Source organism: Oncorhynchus mykiss, chromosome 3 (genome assembly GCF_057628025.1).
Source record: "Oncorhynchus mykiss isolate SJ-2025 chromosome 3, ASM5762802v1, whole genome shotgun sequence".
Taxonomy (NCBI): domain Eukaryota; kingdom Metazoa; phylum Chordata; class Actinopteri; order Salmoniformes; family Salmonidae; genus Oncorhynchus; species Oncorhynchus mykiss.
This window is the reverse complement of record NC_143024.1, coordinates 29654935-29669023: the sequence shown is the minus strand read 5'-3', so window position 1 is coordinate 29669023 and position 14089 is coordinate 29654935. Positions and strand designations below refer to the sequence as shown.

General features: G+C 42.9%; 1 protein-coding gene across 1 annotated transcript; it reads left to right on the top strand.

Moving 5' to 3' along the window:
- Positions 1–2239: 2239 nt before the first annotated feature.
- On the top strand, positions 2240–8481 carry LOC110511708 (G protein-coupled receptor family C group 6 member A). The gene is made up of 8 exons (XM_021592506.3): positions 2240–2647; positions 2887–3052; positions 3186–3320; positions 3473–4252; positions 4869–5081; positions 6056–6179; positions 6411–6715; positions 6936–8481. Exons 1-8 carry the CDS (start codon positions 2451–2453, stop codon positions 7800–7802), a joined length of 2787 nt encoding a protein of 928 aa, XP_021448181.3. The 5' UTR covers positions 2240–2450; the 3' UTR covers positions 7803–8481.
- Positions 8482–14089: the final 5608 nt, after the last annotated feature.

Genomic DNA, 14089 nt, shown 5'->3' with positions numbered 1-14089 from the left:
TGATCTGGGTTGACCAACAGGGGAAGACATGACTCCAGTCTCTTAGATAGCATCTTTGTGGCCAGTTTACAATCTGTGTTAAGGAGAGAGATTGGTCTATAGGAGGCGCACTTTAGCGGGTTTTTCCCTTTCTTGTGGATTACAGCAATCACTGCTTGAGAGACAGATTCTGGAAAGCAGTTGTCTTCCCTGGCTTTTTTAAGTACCTCCATAAGGTAGGGGACCAACAGCTCCCTAAATTCTTTATAGAACTCTGGAGGGAAGCCATCCTCCCCAGGAGATTTATTAGAAGGTAAAGATTTAATGGCCTCCAACAATTCAGGAACTGAGAAGTGTTCACTCAGGCGCTCGCTGTCTTTCCCTGACAGGCATGGGAGGTTGAGAGAGGAGAGAAAGGAGTCGATCTCTGATAGATCATCGCTTGATTGGGAAGTGTAGAGGTCTTCATAGTATTTCTTAAGTATTATTAATTTCAATAGGGTCGAAAGATCTCATTAGTAAGAGTTTCTATAGCATTAATTGTCCTCTGTGAGGACTTTGTGAGGTTTCTCTCCAAGCTAGTATTAACGCTTTTTTGATTTAGTGATGGCCCTCTCAGCTTGATATGTGTTCAGAATATTATATTTAAGTTTTTTATTTACCAAAAGCCTGTATAGATCTTTAGTCGGGCCTCTTTGGTAGGTTCTCTAGCTCTGAGATTTCAGATTCAAGGGCACTCAGTTTCGCACCGTGTTTTCTCTTCAGCCCTTTAGTATAGGAAATGATCGGTCCCCTCAGATAGGCCTTCAATGTGTCCCAAAGAAAGAAACTGTCAGGAGCGGAACCATTATGCCAAAAACCCTAGACCCACTTCAATTTGCATACCGCCACAGATGATGCAATCTCTATTGCACTCAACACTACCCTTTCTCACCTGGACAAAAGGAACACCTATGTGAGAAAGCAATTAATTGAGTACGGCTCAGCGTTCAACACCATAGTGCCCTCAAAGCTCATAACTAAGCTAAGGACCCTGGGACTAAACACCTACCTCTGTAACTGGATCCTGGACTTCCTGACGGGCCGCCCCCAGGTGGTAAGGGTAGGTAACAACACATCCGCCACACTGAACCTAACGCAGGGGTCACTCTACCTACAGGTACATCTTACCTCAATTACCTCGACTAACCGGTACCCCCTGTATATAGCATCACTATTGTTTAATTATTTGTTACTTTTATTTTCTATTTTTTTCTGAACACTTCGTTTTCTTAAAACTGCATTGTTGGTTAAGGGCTTGTAAGTAAGCATTTCACTGTAAGGTCTCTACACCTGCTGTATTCGGCACATGTGACAAATAACAATTGATTTGATTTGATTGGAGCGAGGGAAAGGTTAATGGAGAAAAGTACAGCGAGATATTTGATGAAAACCTGCTTCAGTGCGCTCAGGACAGGACGTCAGACTGGGGAGAAGGTTCAACTTCCAACAGGACAACGACCCTAAACACACAGCAAGACAATGTAAAAGTGGTCTCTAAACGTCCTTGAGAGTGGCCCAGCCAGAGCCCGGACTTGAACCCGATCAAGCATCTCTGGAGAGACCTGAAAATAGGTGTGCAGCGACACACCCCATCCAACCTGACAGAGCTTGAAAGGATCTGCAGAAAACAATGAAAGAAACTCCCCAAATACAGGTGTGCCAAGTTTGTAGCGTCATATCCAAGAATACTTGAGGCTGTAATCGCTGCCAACGGTGCTTCAACAAAGTGCTGATTAAAGGGTCTGAATACTTATGTAAATGTAATATATTTCAGTGTATTTTTAATACTTTTGCAAAAAAAATCTGTTTTTGCTTTATGGTGTATTGCATTATGGTGTATTGTGTGTAAATTGATGAGGGAAAAAACTATTCAATTAATTTTAGAATAAGGATGTAACGTATCAAAATGTGGAAAAAGTCAAGGGGTTCTGAATACATTCAGAATACACTGTGTTATCCAAGTGTTTTTTTAAATTATTATTGTGAGAACTTTTCAGGAAAAGCAGTGTCAGTCAACACACTTAAGTCTTTCCCCTTCAACAATAAATGTTTATATTGTACTTCAGATAGAGATCAGCTGTGACTTACATTTGTGTGACTTGTCATCTTTAGCTGGAGCAAGTGAGTCAGTCAGTGTGGATGTCTGTCAGAGAGAGTGGGCTGGGCTGGGAGGGGGCAGGGTTATGCAGACATTAGATGAGATTAGGAGGAAGCAACAGGTGTGTTTTTGCTGAAGATACTATCAGGTCACTGTGTCAGTCTGCTAGATGAGCTTACAGAGTGAGAGAGAGAGAGGAAGAAGAGAGAGAGAGAGAGAGAGAGAGAGAGACTGACAGACAGACAGACAGTCGGGGAGGGAGCGGGAGTGTGTGAGAGAAACTGCAACGAGAGACACCAAAATTGAGAATTGGACAGTACACCAGAGAAAAATGGCACCCATGGGTGATGTTCTCCACCTGTTAGTCATCCTGTCCTTGTTGGAGAAGGGCAATGCCAAAGTGGGAGACTTCAAAGCAGCAGGAGCCACAGCACCAGGAGATATCATCATTGGAGGGCTGTTTCCCATCCATGAGGGAGTAGAGGAATCCCCCAACATCTCAGCACCCCATGAACCACAGTGTGCCAGGTACAGTAAGTGCCAAAATAAGATTGGGTGTTGTAAATAGATTCCTGAGGATTCTCTCTCTCTCTCTCTCTTTCTCTCTGTGGGGTGTATGTGATTCTGTCCGCATTTATGACTAAGTGTTCGTGAGAAAGAGTTTATTTATTCTGACAGGTTAACCACAGACAGTGTGATGATCCAACTATGCCTTATGTACCTTACACAAAAAACACGCGCGCACACACACACACACACACAAACAGGTTCAACATGGACGGGTTCACCCAGGCATTGGCTATGATCCACGCTGTAGAGTCGGCCAACAGATCCCCTGTCCTGACTACACTAGGGATCTCTCTGGGGTACCGTATCCACGACTCCTGCTCTGATGTCACCACCGCTCTGAGGGCCTCAGCTGACTTCACACAGGTAAAGGCTCTTTAGCCGAAACGTTGGTCAAATCAATCCACAGCAAGTATAGATAAGCCTCTTCTTCATTTGTATAGTTTACCTTCCATTGGCCAGCATCTCATTTAAATGACATACATTCTTTACTTCAAAGGATCCCACCACGGACTGTGGGGGAGGGGCCAACACCTCTAACTCTTCCCCGCCAATAATGGCCGTCATAGGGGCCTCTTCCTCTGAGATTTCCATCTCCGTTGCTCGGCAACTCAACCTAAAGCTCATCCCTCAAGTAAGCAGCCAAAACCCACCCACAGAGTGACGGTTGATGGACAGTAACAACATAAATAATAATAAAGTACTGAGTTGTGTTGAATAAATGAAATGACAGCAATGATGATACAGATGAAATTAGAGGAAATTAATTCTCTCTTCGAATCACAGATCAGTTACGCCTCCACTGCCATCATCCTGAGTGACAAGAATCGTTTCCCTGCTTTCGTGAGGACCGTACCTAGCGACGTGTACCAGACACAGGCCATGGTCCAGTTGCTTAGCGACAGCAAATGGACCTGGGTGGGCGTGGTCACAACGGATGGAGACTACGGCCGCTCTGCCTTGGACAGCTTCGTCTCCCAGGCAACCGCCTCAGGGATCTGTGTGGCCTTCAAGGAGATCCTCCCTAATTCACTAACGAGTCCTGACAGCGAATCAGCAATCAGCCAAGCCGCCGCCACCCTCCTCAGGAACCCCAATGTCAAGGTGGTGGTGTCATTCGCCAAGCCTACTCAGATGATGTACCTATACCAGAAGCTGAGGAGTCTGGGGTCGGGGCTGGGGGAGAGGGTATGGGTGGCCAGTGACAGCTGGTCCTCGTCCAAGGAGGTCCTGGGAGAAATGGACCTCCCAGATATTGGCAATGTGGTGGGCTTCTCCTTCAAAAGAGGCAACCTGGCTCCTTTCCATCGCTACCTGATGAACCTGAGTGACAATGATGTCATAGGAAACAACTCCTTCCTAAAGGAGTTCTACTCACTGCCAAACAGGTCGGAAAACTCTGGGGTTTTGTCCTCCTCCACAGTCCCAGCAGAGATCCTGATAAACAACAGCCATGTGAACTTAGTCTTCAATGTGGAGATGGCTGTCAGTGCCATCGCCCATGCAGTGGCTGATATCTGCAGCAAAAAGGACTGCAAGACACCAGGCACGGTCCAACCCTGGCAGGTAGCTACTGCACAACTCCTCATGTCTACAGCACACACTAATATTCACTGAATATACCAAACATGAGGAACACCTTCCTAATATTGAGCTGCACCCCCACTTTTGCCCTCAGAACAGCCTCAAATTGTCAGGGCATGGACTCTACAAGGTGTCGAAAGTGGTCTACAGTGATACTGGCCCATGTTGACTCCAATGCTTCCCACAGTTTTGTCAAGTTGGTTGGATGTCCATTGGGTGGTGGACCACTCTTGAGTCACATAGGAAACTGTTGAGCATGATATACCCAGCAACATTGCAGTTCTTGACACCTGGCACATAATACCATATCCCGTTCAAAGGCACTTAATAGCACACATACACAATCCATGACTCAATAGTCTCAAGTCTTAAAAATCCTTCTTTAACCTGTCTCCTCCCTTTCATCTACACTGATTGAAGTGGATTTAACATGTGACATGAATAAGGGATCACAGCTTTTATCTGGATTCATCTGGTCAGTCGATATCATGGAAAGAGCAGGTGTTCTCAATGTTTTCTATACACAGTGTATTTTGGATATGGCTTGGGTCTATGGTATGTGAACTTACATATGAAAATGCATTTGCATTCATTTCAGGTGCTTGGAGCCCTGAAGGACAGTTGCTTTGAGCTGGAGGGGAAAAGCTACAGTTTTGACCAGAAAGGAGACATCAACCTGGGCTATGATGTAACCTTGTGGAGGTCTGTGAGAGGGGTCATCAACATCCATGACGTTGCAGCTGAGTACCATCCAATCAACAACAGCTTCAGCTACACCAGCGGAAACACCAAAAATCTTACTGACCTGAGGGTAAGGGTAAGGGTTAGGGTGAGGATAAAGGTTAGGTCTCAATCTCTTTTAGTCTGTTTGCTAGGCTGCCACACAAAGGTTCAAATACACATCCATATTAACCTATCCCACTTCACATAGAGAGACACAAACACAAACAGGCCGGAATGTCAAATAATCTACTTTTTCCTTTCACAAAGTGACGAAAGAACTTAACATACCTGTTTGAGAGACTTCTCAGCTAGACTGTAAAACAAGTAAAGATGGAAATTAAATAACTCCTAATCAGTGAAACAATGGGCATTGTTTGAATGTGAAAACCACATACCTTGGCACATACTGGGAGCACCTGTCTGTTATCACACATTCCTGTTAGATCTCAGTGATGATCTAAAAAACAAAACTCATAATTACCAGAGCATATAATCATTGATTGAATAGTTTGAATACACCTGGCCTATTGAACACGGTTTTAAATCGAGAGATAGTTTAAACTGTGCCCAGGAAACTGGCCTTACACGTAAAGGCTTATTTGAATACTACTATTAATAGATTTAAGTCACAGTTTTCTTGGGTCAGTGTAACGGGATTCTTCCGTCGAAGGAGAGGAGGACCAAAATGCAGCATGGTTGAAATTCATGTTTGTTTTTAATAAGAAAACTATACATGAATAAACTACAAAAACAACAAACGTGTAAACCCAAAACAGTCCCGTGTGGCACAAACACTGACACAGGAGACAATCACCCACAAACCCCAACACCAAACAGGCTACCTAAATATGGTTCCCAATCAGAGACAATGACTAACACCTGCCTCTGATTGTGAACCATATCAGGCCAAACACAGCACAGAAACAGACAAACTAGACACACAACATAGAATGCCCACTCAGATCACACCCTGACCAAACAAAACATAGAAACATACAAAGCAAACTATGGTCAGGGTGTGACAGTCAGCCATTTAAATTAGTGCGTTGTGTCCCGGTGCAGGATGTGGTGTCTGTTTGCTCACCTAGCTGTGAACCTGGGAAGTTCAAGAAGTTTGCTCAGGGTCAGCACACCTGCTGCTATGAATGCATCAACTGCACTGAGAACCACTACTCCAATAACACTGGTTAGTTCTCCTGTCCTGTCTCTCTATACACACCAGTGTACTCTATCTCTCCTCAGTAAACAGGTGTTGCCCTGTTGTTCACACAATCTTCCTCCATGTTTTCAATATGTTCCCTAAGATTTCCCAACACTGTTCTTATCCAAAACAGTTAGTACTAGGCAACAACACACATATTTCTAAATGCTAGACAGTTGTTCAAGCACTATCCTACCTTACAACCCTTCTCTCCAGACATGGACCAGTGTCTCTCTTGTGACACAAAGAGAGAGTGGTCCCTGGAAGGGAGCTCTGGGTGTACCCATAAAACCCTGGAGTTCTTCTCCTGGCAGGATGGCTTTGCGGTGGCGCTGCTGACACTGGCGGCCCTGGGCATCGTCCTGGTTCTCCTGGTGGGGGCGCTCTTCCTACACCACCACCAGACCCCTGTTGTGAGGGCTGCCGGGGGCCCTCTCTCCCAGATCATCCTGCTCTCTCTAGTGGGAAGTTTTGTTAGTGCTGTGTTCTTTGTAGGTCATCCCAGCAGCCTACAGTGTAAGGTATGTACGGTACACACAGTTTGGGAAACACTGCTATAATGTACTGTCTGAATGTATCAGTGTTATTTTGTGAATTCATTGTTTATTGTGTGTGTATTGTTCTGAACCTTTTGTTACTTTGTGGTAAGGAATTCAGTTTGTAAATGGAAAGCAAATATAAATACAAAGAGATAATACATTTCTGTCTCAATGTCTCATATCTTCTCATCTCATCATCAAGGTGCGTCAGGTGCTGTTTGGCCTCAGCTTCACCCTGTGTGTTTCCTGCATCTTGGTCAAGTCCCTGAAGATCCTGCTGGCCTTCCAGCTCAACCCTGACCGGAAGGATGTTCTCCGCCGCCTCTACCAACCGTATGCCATCATCTGTCTCTGCGTGGCCCTACAGGTCCTCACCTGCACCCTGTGGCTGGTCCTGCAGAGCCCCCGGGAGAAGGCCACAGTCTTCACCACCACTGTGTTGGCCGAGTGTGACGAAGGCTCCCAAGTGGCGTTTGGTGTGATGCTGTGCTACATCGCTGTCCTGGCGCTCGTATGTTTTGCCTGCGCGTTTAAAGGCCGCAAGCTGCCACAGAAGTACAACGAGGCCAGGTTCATCACCTTCAGCATGCTCCTCTACCTGATGTCCTGGCTGATATTTGTGCCCGTCTATGTGACCACCTCTGGGAAGTACCTGCCAGCAGTGGAGATGGTGGTCATCCTCATCTCCAACTATGGCATCCTCAGCTGTCATTTCTTCCCCAAGTGCTACGTCATCCTCTTCAAGAAGGAGCACAACACCAAGAGTGCCTTCATGAAGAACGTGTATGACTATTCCAGAAAGGGCATTACTGACTCTAGCTCTGTCTCTGAGATTTCAGTCTCTCAGACAGAAGGGTATCGCATCAGTCACCCTTACTCCATCAGTTCACCTTCCTTCTTCATGTCTCCTCCACCAGTAGAACCCACAGCACCTCAGAATTACTGGTCCGTTGACCAGAACATTCAGAGCATTGACACTGCAACCCATTGCACCGTCGTAGACCATGGAGTGTTTGTCACAGGTCAGCTGACTCGAACGCACCGTCTCAGGAGAAGCATGAGCCTATGAGTGGAGTGGACCAGTGTCTGGAACTTTTACATCTTACAGTACATCACACAGTGTGTCTCTGTGATCCTATCTTTGGTTTGACTGTTCCCATTTTGCTTAGTCTACTGGTATGTTTTTTGCCCAAATTGGTTGTTGACTTTTACATTCAAGGCAATTTAGGTAACACTTTATTTGACACTGTTATTGTCAAACTCTGTCATACACTGTTATATTCATCTATCAATATTTGTATTGGTTAAGCGCCAATGGTGTACAGGGTTTATTTATTTCTGAACTGCATAAGATTTCTATACTGTGTGAAATGTTCTAACTAAGCATCATGGAGGATGTTGGTTTTTGCTATAGATATACCATCATGCTGTGTGTTGGATCCCTGATTAGGCCGTTTCTATGTGTAATGTATACAGTAAACAGCATTTCTATCTATTATGGGGGCTGATGCAACAGGATACAAATGAGATATTACATTTCATATTGAAAACAAGTCTACGATGAACACAATAGTGGGAATTTGTGTCAGTTTCTTAATGCATGCCTGGTTTGTCAGTGGACGTTATTGAAGTTCTTACATATTTCTAAGTACCTTGACATGTATTTCCACATTATTCATGTATATTATTCATGTATATATTAACATTACTTTGTGTACAGTATATTAAACGTTTGAATGTGCAGTTGACTTTCAGTTGCTGTTTCCATGCTCTAAATACACGTCCATTCAAATACTTACCCATTTAAGCAGGTGTAACTTCTCTCTCTGTGTATGTTGACATCTTGACACCATATCTGCTTCTTCTCACTGTCTGCTCTGTTTTCAGAGCCCACCTGATGAGCACACCTATGCTGTCTATTTAGGCTGCAGGTCTAATGCCACAGTGACACAATGAGAGAGAGAGAGAGAGAGAGAGAGAGAGAGAGAGAGAGAGAGAGAGAGAGAGAGAGAGAGAGAGAGAGAGAGAGAGAGAGAGCTGCTAGCATTTTCCCAGTGCCCAAACACATGTGCTTGTAGTAACTGTACTACACTGAGCTCTTCCTCCAAAGCTCAAATATCCCGGGCTCTACGGTAGTAGAACATTCCATGAATGAACTCTGGGCTTCTGCTCTGCTGCTGAACAGTAGTCTCAGAAACCTGACCCTAGGCAACAGTACAGGTTAAGGTCTGGTTTCAATGACAAACTCTTTTGGCAACATCGATAAGGTGAAAAAAATTCAGACAGACAACTATCTCAACAAATCACGAGGAAGACATGCCAGAACGGCAAGATTTGAAACCAAAGTTTGCAGGAAAATCCTTTGCAGTGATTTAAGTGAAAGTAGTTGATCCAAACTAGCCACTTGCAAAATGAACTTATTCAAAATAACCTCTGTTATCCCCATCTTGCTAGCTGCTATTTTAGATTTTGAAACTAGACCCTAGTCACTGCTGAGAACAGCATGTCTGCTCTATATCTCTATGTCTTTGTGATACAGGGGCTGTTTTTAGACCAGAGAGCATGTTTCTGTGCAAACGGATAGGCCCAAATCCATGATAGTAACTCAATCTTCCATTGACATCAGTGCATTATTAACAATAAGTTTGAATTAAGTGCGCACATCTGAAGATATTTTTCATCTCATCTCTGTTGTCTCCTTCTCATCAGTAACTCCAGTGAACTTCCACTCCTGTCCCTGCCATTGTCACCAGACTCGCCTTCAAAGTTGGCTGCAATGTTAAACGCCCACTTTGACTTGACCAAGTTTCTGAGGTGTGAGTCATTGAGGAGATGTTGAAACTTCGGTCTGTCCTAAATTCCATCAAACAACAGGTGATGATGAAGACTGCACAATCATTGGAATGAGGAAACAAACTATCTCAAAAAACAACATCTGAAACCCATAGACATGCATGCATACCGAAGTGTGTGTGTGTGTGTGTGTGTGTGTGTGTGTGTGTGTGTGTGTGTGTGTGTGTGTGTGTGTGTGTGTGTGTGTGCTTGGAGCATCTGTCTGTTTTATAGGAATTAAACAGACAAGTTCCGTGGAAACTATTACTGCTTTTGTGCAGAATAACCCTACAGAGGTCAAGTCAAAATCCCCTCAATTCCATCCACCAAGAGACCTTACATTATTTCTAAGATAGAAGTTAATATATTTTTTCTTCATTATTTTACAGTCAAGTCCACATTAACCTCTCATGGAAGAGCCAGACAACAGCTCCATGAGTAAGTCCAGCTTCACTCACAGCCCTCTGTGGTCCATTGGGTTAAAGGAAACATAACCACAATGGTGGCATGATACACTTATCATGTTTTAGGGAAGACCCAGATGCAGATAGTGTTGAAGTTACACAAGTTTATTGCTAGAACAGGGGGCAGGAAAAACAACAGGTCAAGGGCGAGTCCAAAAGGTACAGAACAGCAGGCAGTCTCAGGGTCAGGGCAGGCAGAGTTCAATAATCCAGTGTGGTGTGGTGGGGCAAGGTACAGCACAGCAGGTAGGCTCAGGGTTAGGGCAGGCAGAATGGTCAAAACCGTGAAAACTAGAAAACAGGAACTATAGAAAAGACAGGTGCAAGGGGAAACCACTGGTAGGCATGACGAACAAAACGAACTGGCAACAGACAAACAGAGAACACAGGTATAAATACACATGGGATACTGCGGGGAGATAGGAGACACATGGTGGGCGGTGGAGACAAGCACAAAGACAGGTGAAACAGATCAGGGTGTGACAATGCTAATCACCTAAACTAGGGGATTCTGGACAGAATACCCCAGAAGTTATTATGGCCTCTGTATCAAAGCCGAAACGAAAACACAAAAAAACATTCCCAAATGGGAGAGAAATAAATCAACCTAAAACATAAACATTATTTCATCCAATTGATCAAACATGATAAATATTAGAAAACACCTTTTTTGTGTGTCTGACAAAATGTATCATTAAACAATTTCCAACTCACTTGAATATATATATATCATTTCCAACTCCTTGGGTCAATTAACGTGGTCCTCAAAATGTACACATGATCTACAATTTTCATAAAATACAACATGTCAAAAGTAAAGAGCCGTTCTGTGAGTTTGTGTGGCCTATCACTTTGAAGCTGAGCCGTTGTTGCTCCTAGACCTTTCCACTTCACAATAACAGCACTTACAATTGAACGGGGAAGCTCTGGAGGGGCAGAAATTTGACAAACTGACTTGTTGGAAAGGTGGAATCCTATGATGGTGCCATGTTAAAAGTCACTGAGCTCTTCAGTAAGGGGATTCTACTGCCAATGTTTATCTATGGAGATTGCATGGTTGTGTGCTCAATTGTATACACCTGTCAGCAACAGGTGTGACTGAAATAGCCAAATCCACTAATTTGAAGGAGTGTCCACCTACTTTTTTATACTTATACTTTTTTATACTTATATATAATTTCCAACTCCTTGGATCAATTAATATGGTACTCAAAATGTACAAGGCATCTGCAATTTAAAAAATCTTAACCAGGAGCCAGGTTTCAGGAGTGGGTTTGATGATGAGATTAAAGCTAAAAGAAAAGTAGAATGCTGAAATACTGTGCTTGAGATCACACACACTAATAAAAGCTCAGCAGTTCAGTGTAGCCAGGTTGGGTTTCCTCCACCAATCAAGAGTTTATATCATTTAAAATAAAACATTTAACAACCATTTTCTATAAGATGTCCTAAACAATACATAGTCTAGAAGAACTTCTAAATAAAATATGTTCTAGAAGCCATTCTAAAAAAACATGTTCAAAAGCTGTTCTAAACAAAACATATTCTAGAAGAACTTCTAAACAAAACATGTTCAAAAGCCATTCTAAACAATCCATGTTCAAAAGCCATTCTAAACAATCCATGTTCTGGAAGCCATTCTAAACAATCCATGTTCTAGAAGCCATTCTAAACAAAACATGTTCTAGAAGCCATTCTAAAAAAAACATGTTCAAAAGCTGTTCTAAACAAAACATGTTCTGGAAGCCATTCTAAACAAAACATGTTCTGGAAGCCATTCTAAAAAAAACATGTTCTAGAAGCCATTCTAAACAAAACATGTTGTAGAAGCCATTCTAAACTAAACATATTCTAGAAGCCATTCTAAACAAAACGTGTTCAGAAGCTGTTCTAAACAAAACATGTTCAAAAGCTATTCTAACAAAACATGTTCTAGAAGCCATTCTAAAAAAAACATGTTCTAGAAGCCATTCTAAACAAAACATGTTGTAGAAGCCATTCTAAACAAAACATGTTCAAAAGCTGTTCTAAACTAAACATATTCTAGAAGCCATTCTAAACAAAACGTGTTCAGAAGCTGTTCTAAACAAAACATGTTCAAAAGCTGTTCTAAACAAAACATGTTCTAGAAGCAGTTCTAAACATAACATGTTCTAGAAGCCATTCTAAACAAAACATATTCTAGAAGCACTTCTAAACAATACATGTTCTAGAAGCCATTTTTAACAAAACATGTTCTAGAAGCCGTTCTAAACAAAACATATTCTAGAAGCACTTCTAAACAAAACATGTTATATAAGCAGTTCTAAAAATGAGGGGAACCAGAGGACACAAACACATGAACAACAGAAGATCAGAATAAAGCAGCAACAGGTACGTGTGCACTACATATCTAAGTCAGAAACACTACATATCTAAGTCAGAAAACACATTATACTGCATTTAATAATTCACACCTTCCAATTAGTATGTATAGTTGAAGTCGGAAGTTTACGTATACCTTAGCCAAATACATTTAAATTATGTTTTTTCACAATTCCTGATATTTAATCCTAGCAAAAATCCCCTGTCATAGGCCAGTTAGGATCAGCACTTTATTTTAAGAATGTGAAATTTCAGAATAATAGTAGAGAGAATGATTTATTTCAGCTTTTATTTCTTTCATCACATTCCCAGTGGGTCAGAAGTTTACATACCCTCAATTAGTATTTGGTAGCATTGCCTTTAAATTGTTTAACTTGGGTCAAACGTTTTGGGTAGCCTTCCACAAGCTTCCCACAAAAAGTTGGGTGAATTTTGGCCCATTCCTCCTGACAGAGCTGGTGTACTATTGTCAGGTTTGTAGGCCTCCTTGCTCACACACGCTTTATCAGTTCTGCCCACAAATTTTCTATAGGATTGAGGTCAGGGCTTTGTGATGGCCACTCCAACACCTTGACTTTGTTGTCCTTAAGCCATTTTGCCAAACTTTGGAAGTATGCTTGGGGTCATTGTGCATTTGGAAGACCCATTTGCGATCAAACTTCCTGGCTGATGTCTTGAGATGTTGCTTCAATATATCCACATGTGTTTCCTCCCTCATGATGCCATCAATTTTGTGAAGTGCCCCAGTCCCTCCTGCAGCAAAGCACCCCCCACAACATTATGCTGCCACCCCCATGCTTCACGGTTGGGATGGTATTCTTCAGCTTGCAAGCATCCCCCTTTTTCCTCCAAACATACCAATGGTCATTATGGCCAAACAGTTCTATTTTTATTTCATCAGACCAGAGAACATTTCTACAAAAAGTACGATCTTTGTCCCCATGTGCAGTTACAAGCCATAGTCTGGCTTTTTCATGGAAGTTTTGGAGCAGTGGCTTCTTCCTTGCTGAGCGGCCTTTCAGGTTATGTCGATAGGACTTGTTTTACTGTGGATATAGATACTTTGTACCTGTTTCCTCCAGCATCTTCACAAGGTCCTTTGCTGTTGTTCTGGGATTGATTTTCACTTTTCGCACCAAAGTACGTTCATCTCTAGGAGACAGAACGCGTCTCCTTCCTGAGCGGTATGACGGATGCGTGGTCCCATGGTGTTTATACTTGCGTACTATTGTTTTTACAGATGAACGTGGTACCTTCAGGCATTTGGAAATTGCTCCCAAGGCTGAACCAGACTTGTTGAGGTCTACAATTTTTTTAGTCAGTGTGGATGTCTGTCAGAGTGGGCTGGGCGCGAGGGGATAGGGTTATGCAGACATTAGATGGGATTAGGAGGAAGCAACAGGTGTGTTTGTATTGAAGATGCTGACAGGTCACTGTGTCAGTCTACTAGAGGAGAAAACAGAGTGAGAGTCTGAGAAAGAGTGAGAGAAAGAGTGAGAGAGAGAGATGGAGGCAGTGAGAGAGAGGATGTGTGAGAGAGAGAGAGAGAGAGAGACGGACACAGTCAGGGAGGGTTAGAGGGAGTGTGAGAGAAACTGCAACGAGAGACACCAAAATTGAGAATTGGACAGTACCAACAGAGAGGTGATGGAACCCATGGGTGATATTCTCCACTCTCCTTGTTGGAGAAGGGCAA

Coding starts and splice junctions, on each gene's coding strand:
- LOC110511708 (XM_021592506.3), top strand. CDS start 2,451: ATGGCACCCATGGGTGATGTTCTCCACCTGTTAGTCATCCTGTCCTTG. Junction 3,053..3,185: donor CCTCAGCTGACTTCACACAG/GTAAAGGCTCTT, acceptor TTTACTTCAAAG/GATCCCACCACGGACTGTGG. Junction 6,180..6,410: donor CCACTACTCCAATAACACTG/GTTAGTTCTCCT, acceptor CCTTCTCTCCAG/ACATGGACCAGTGTCTCTCT.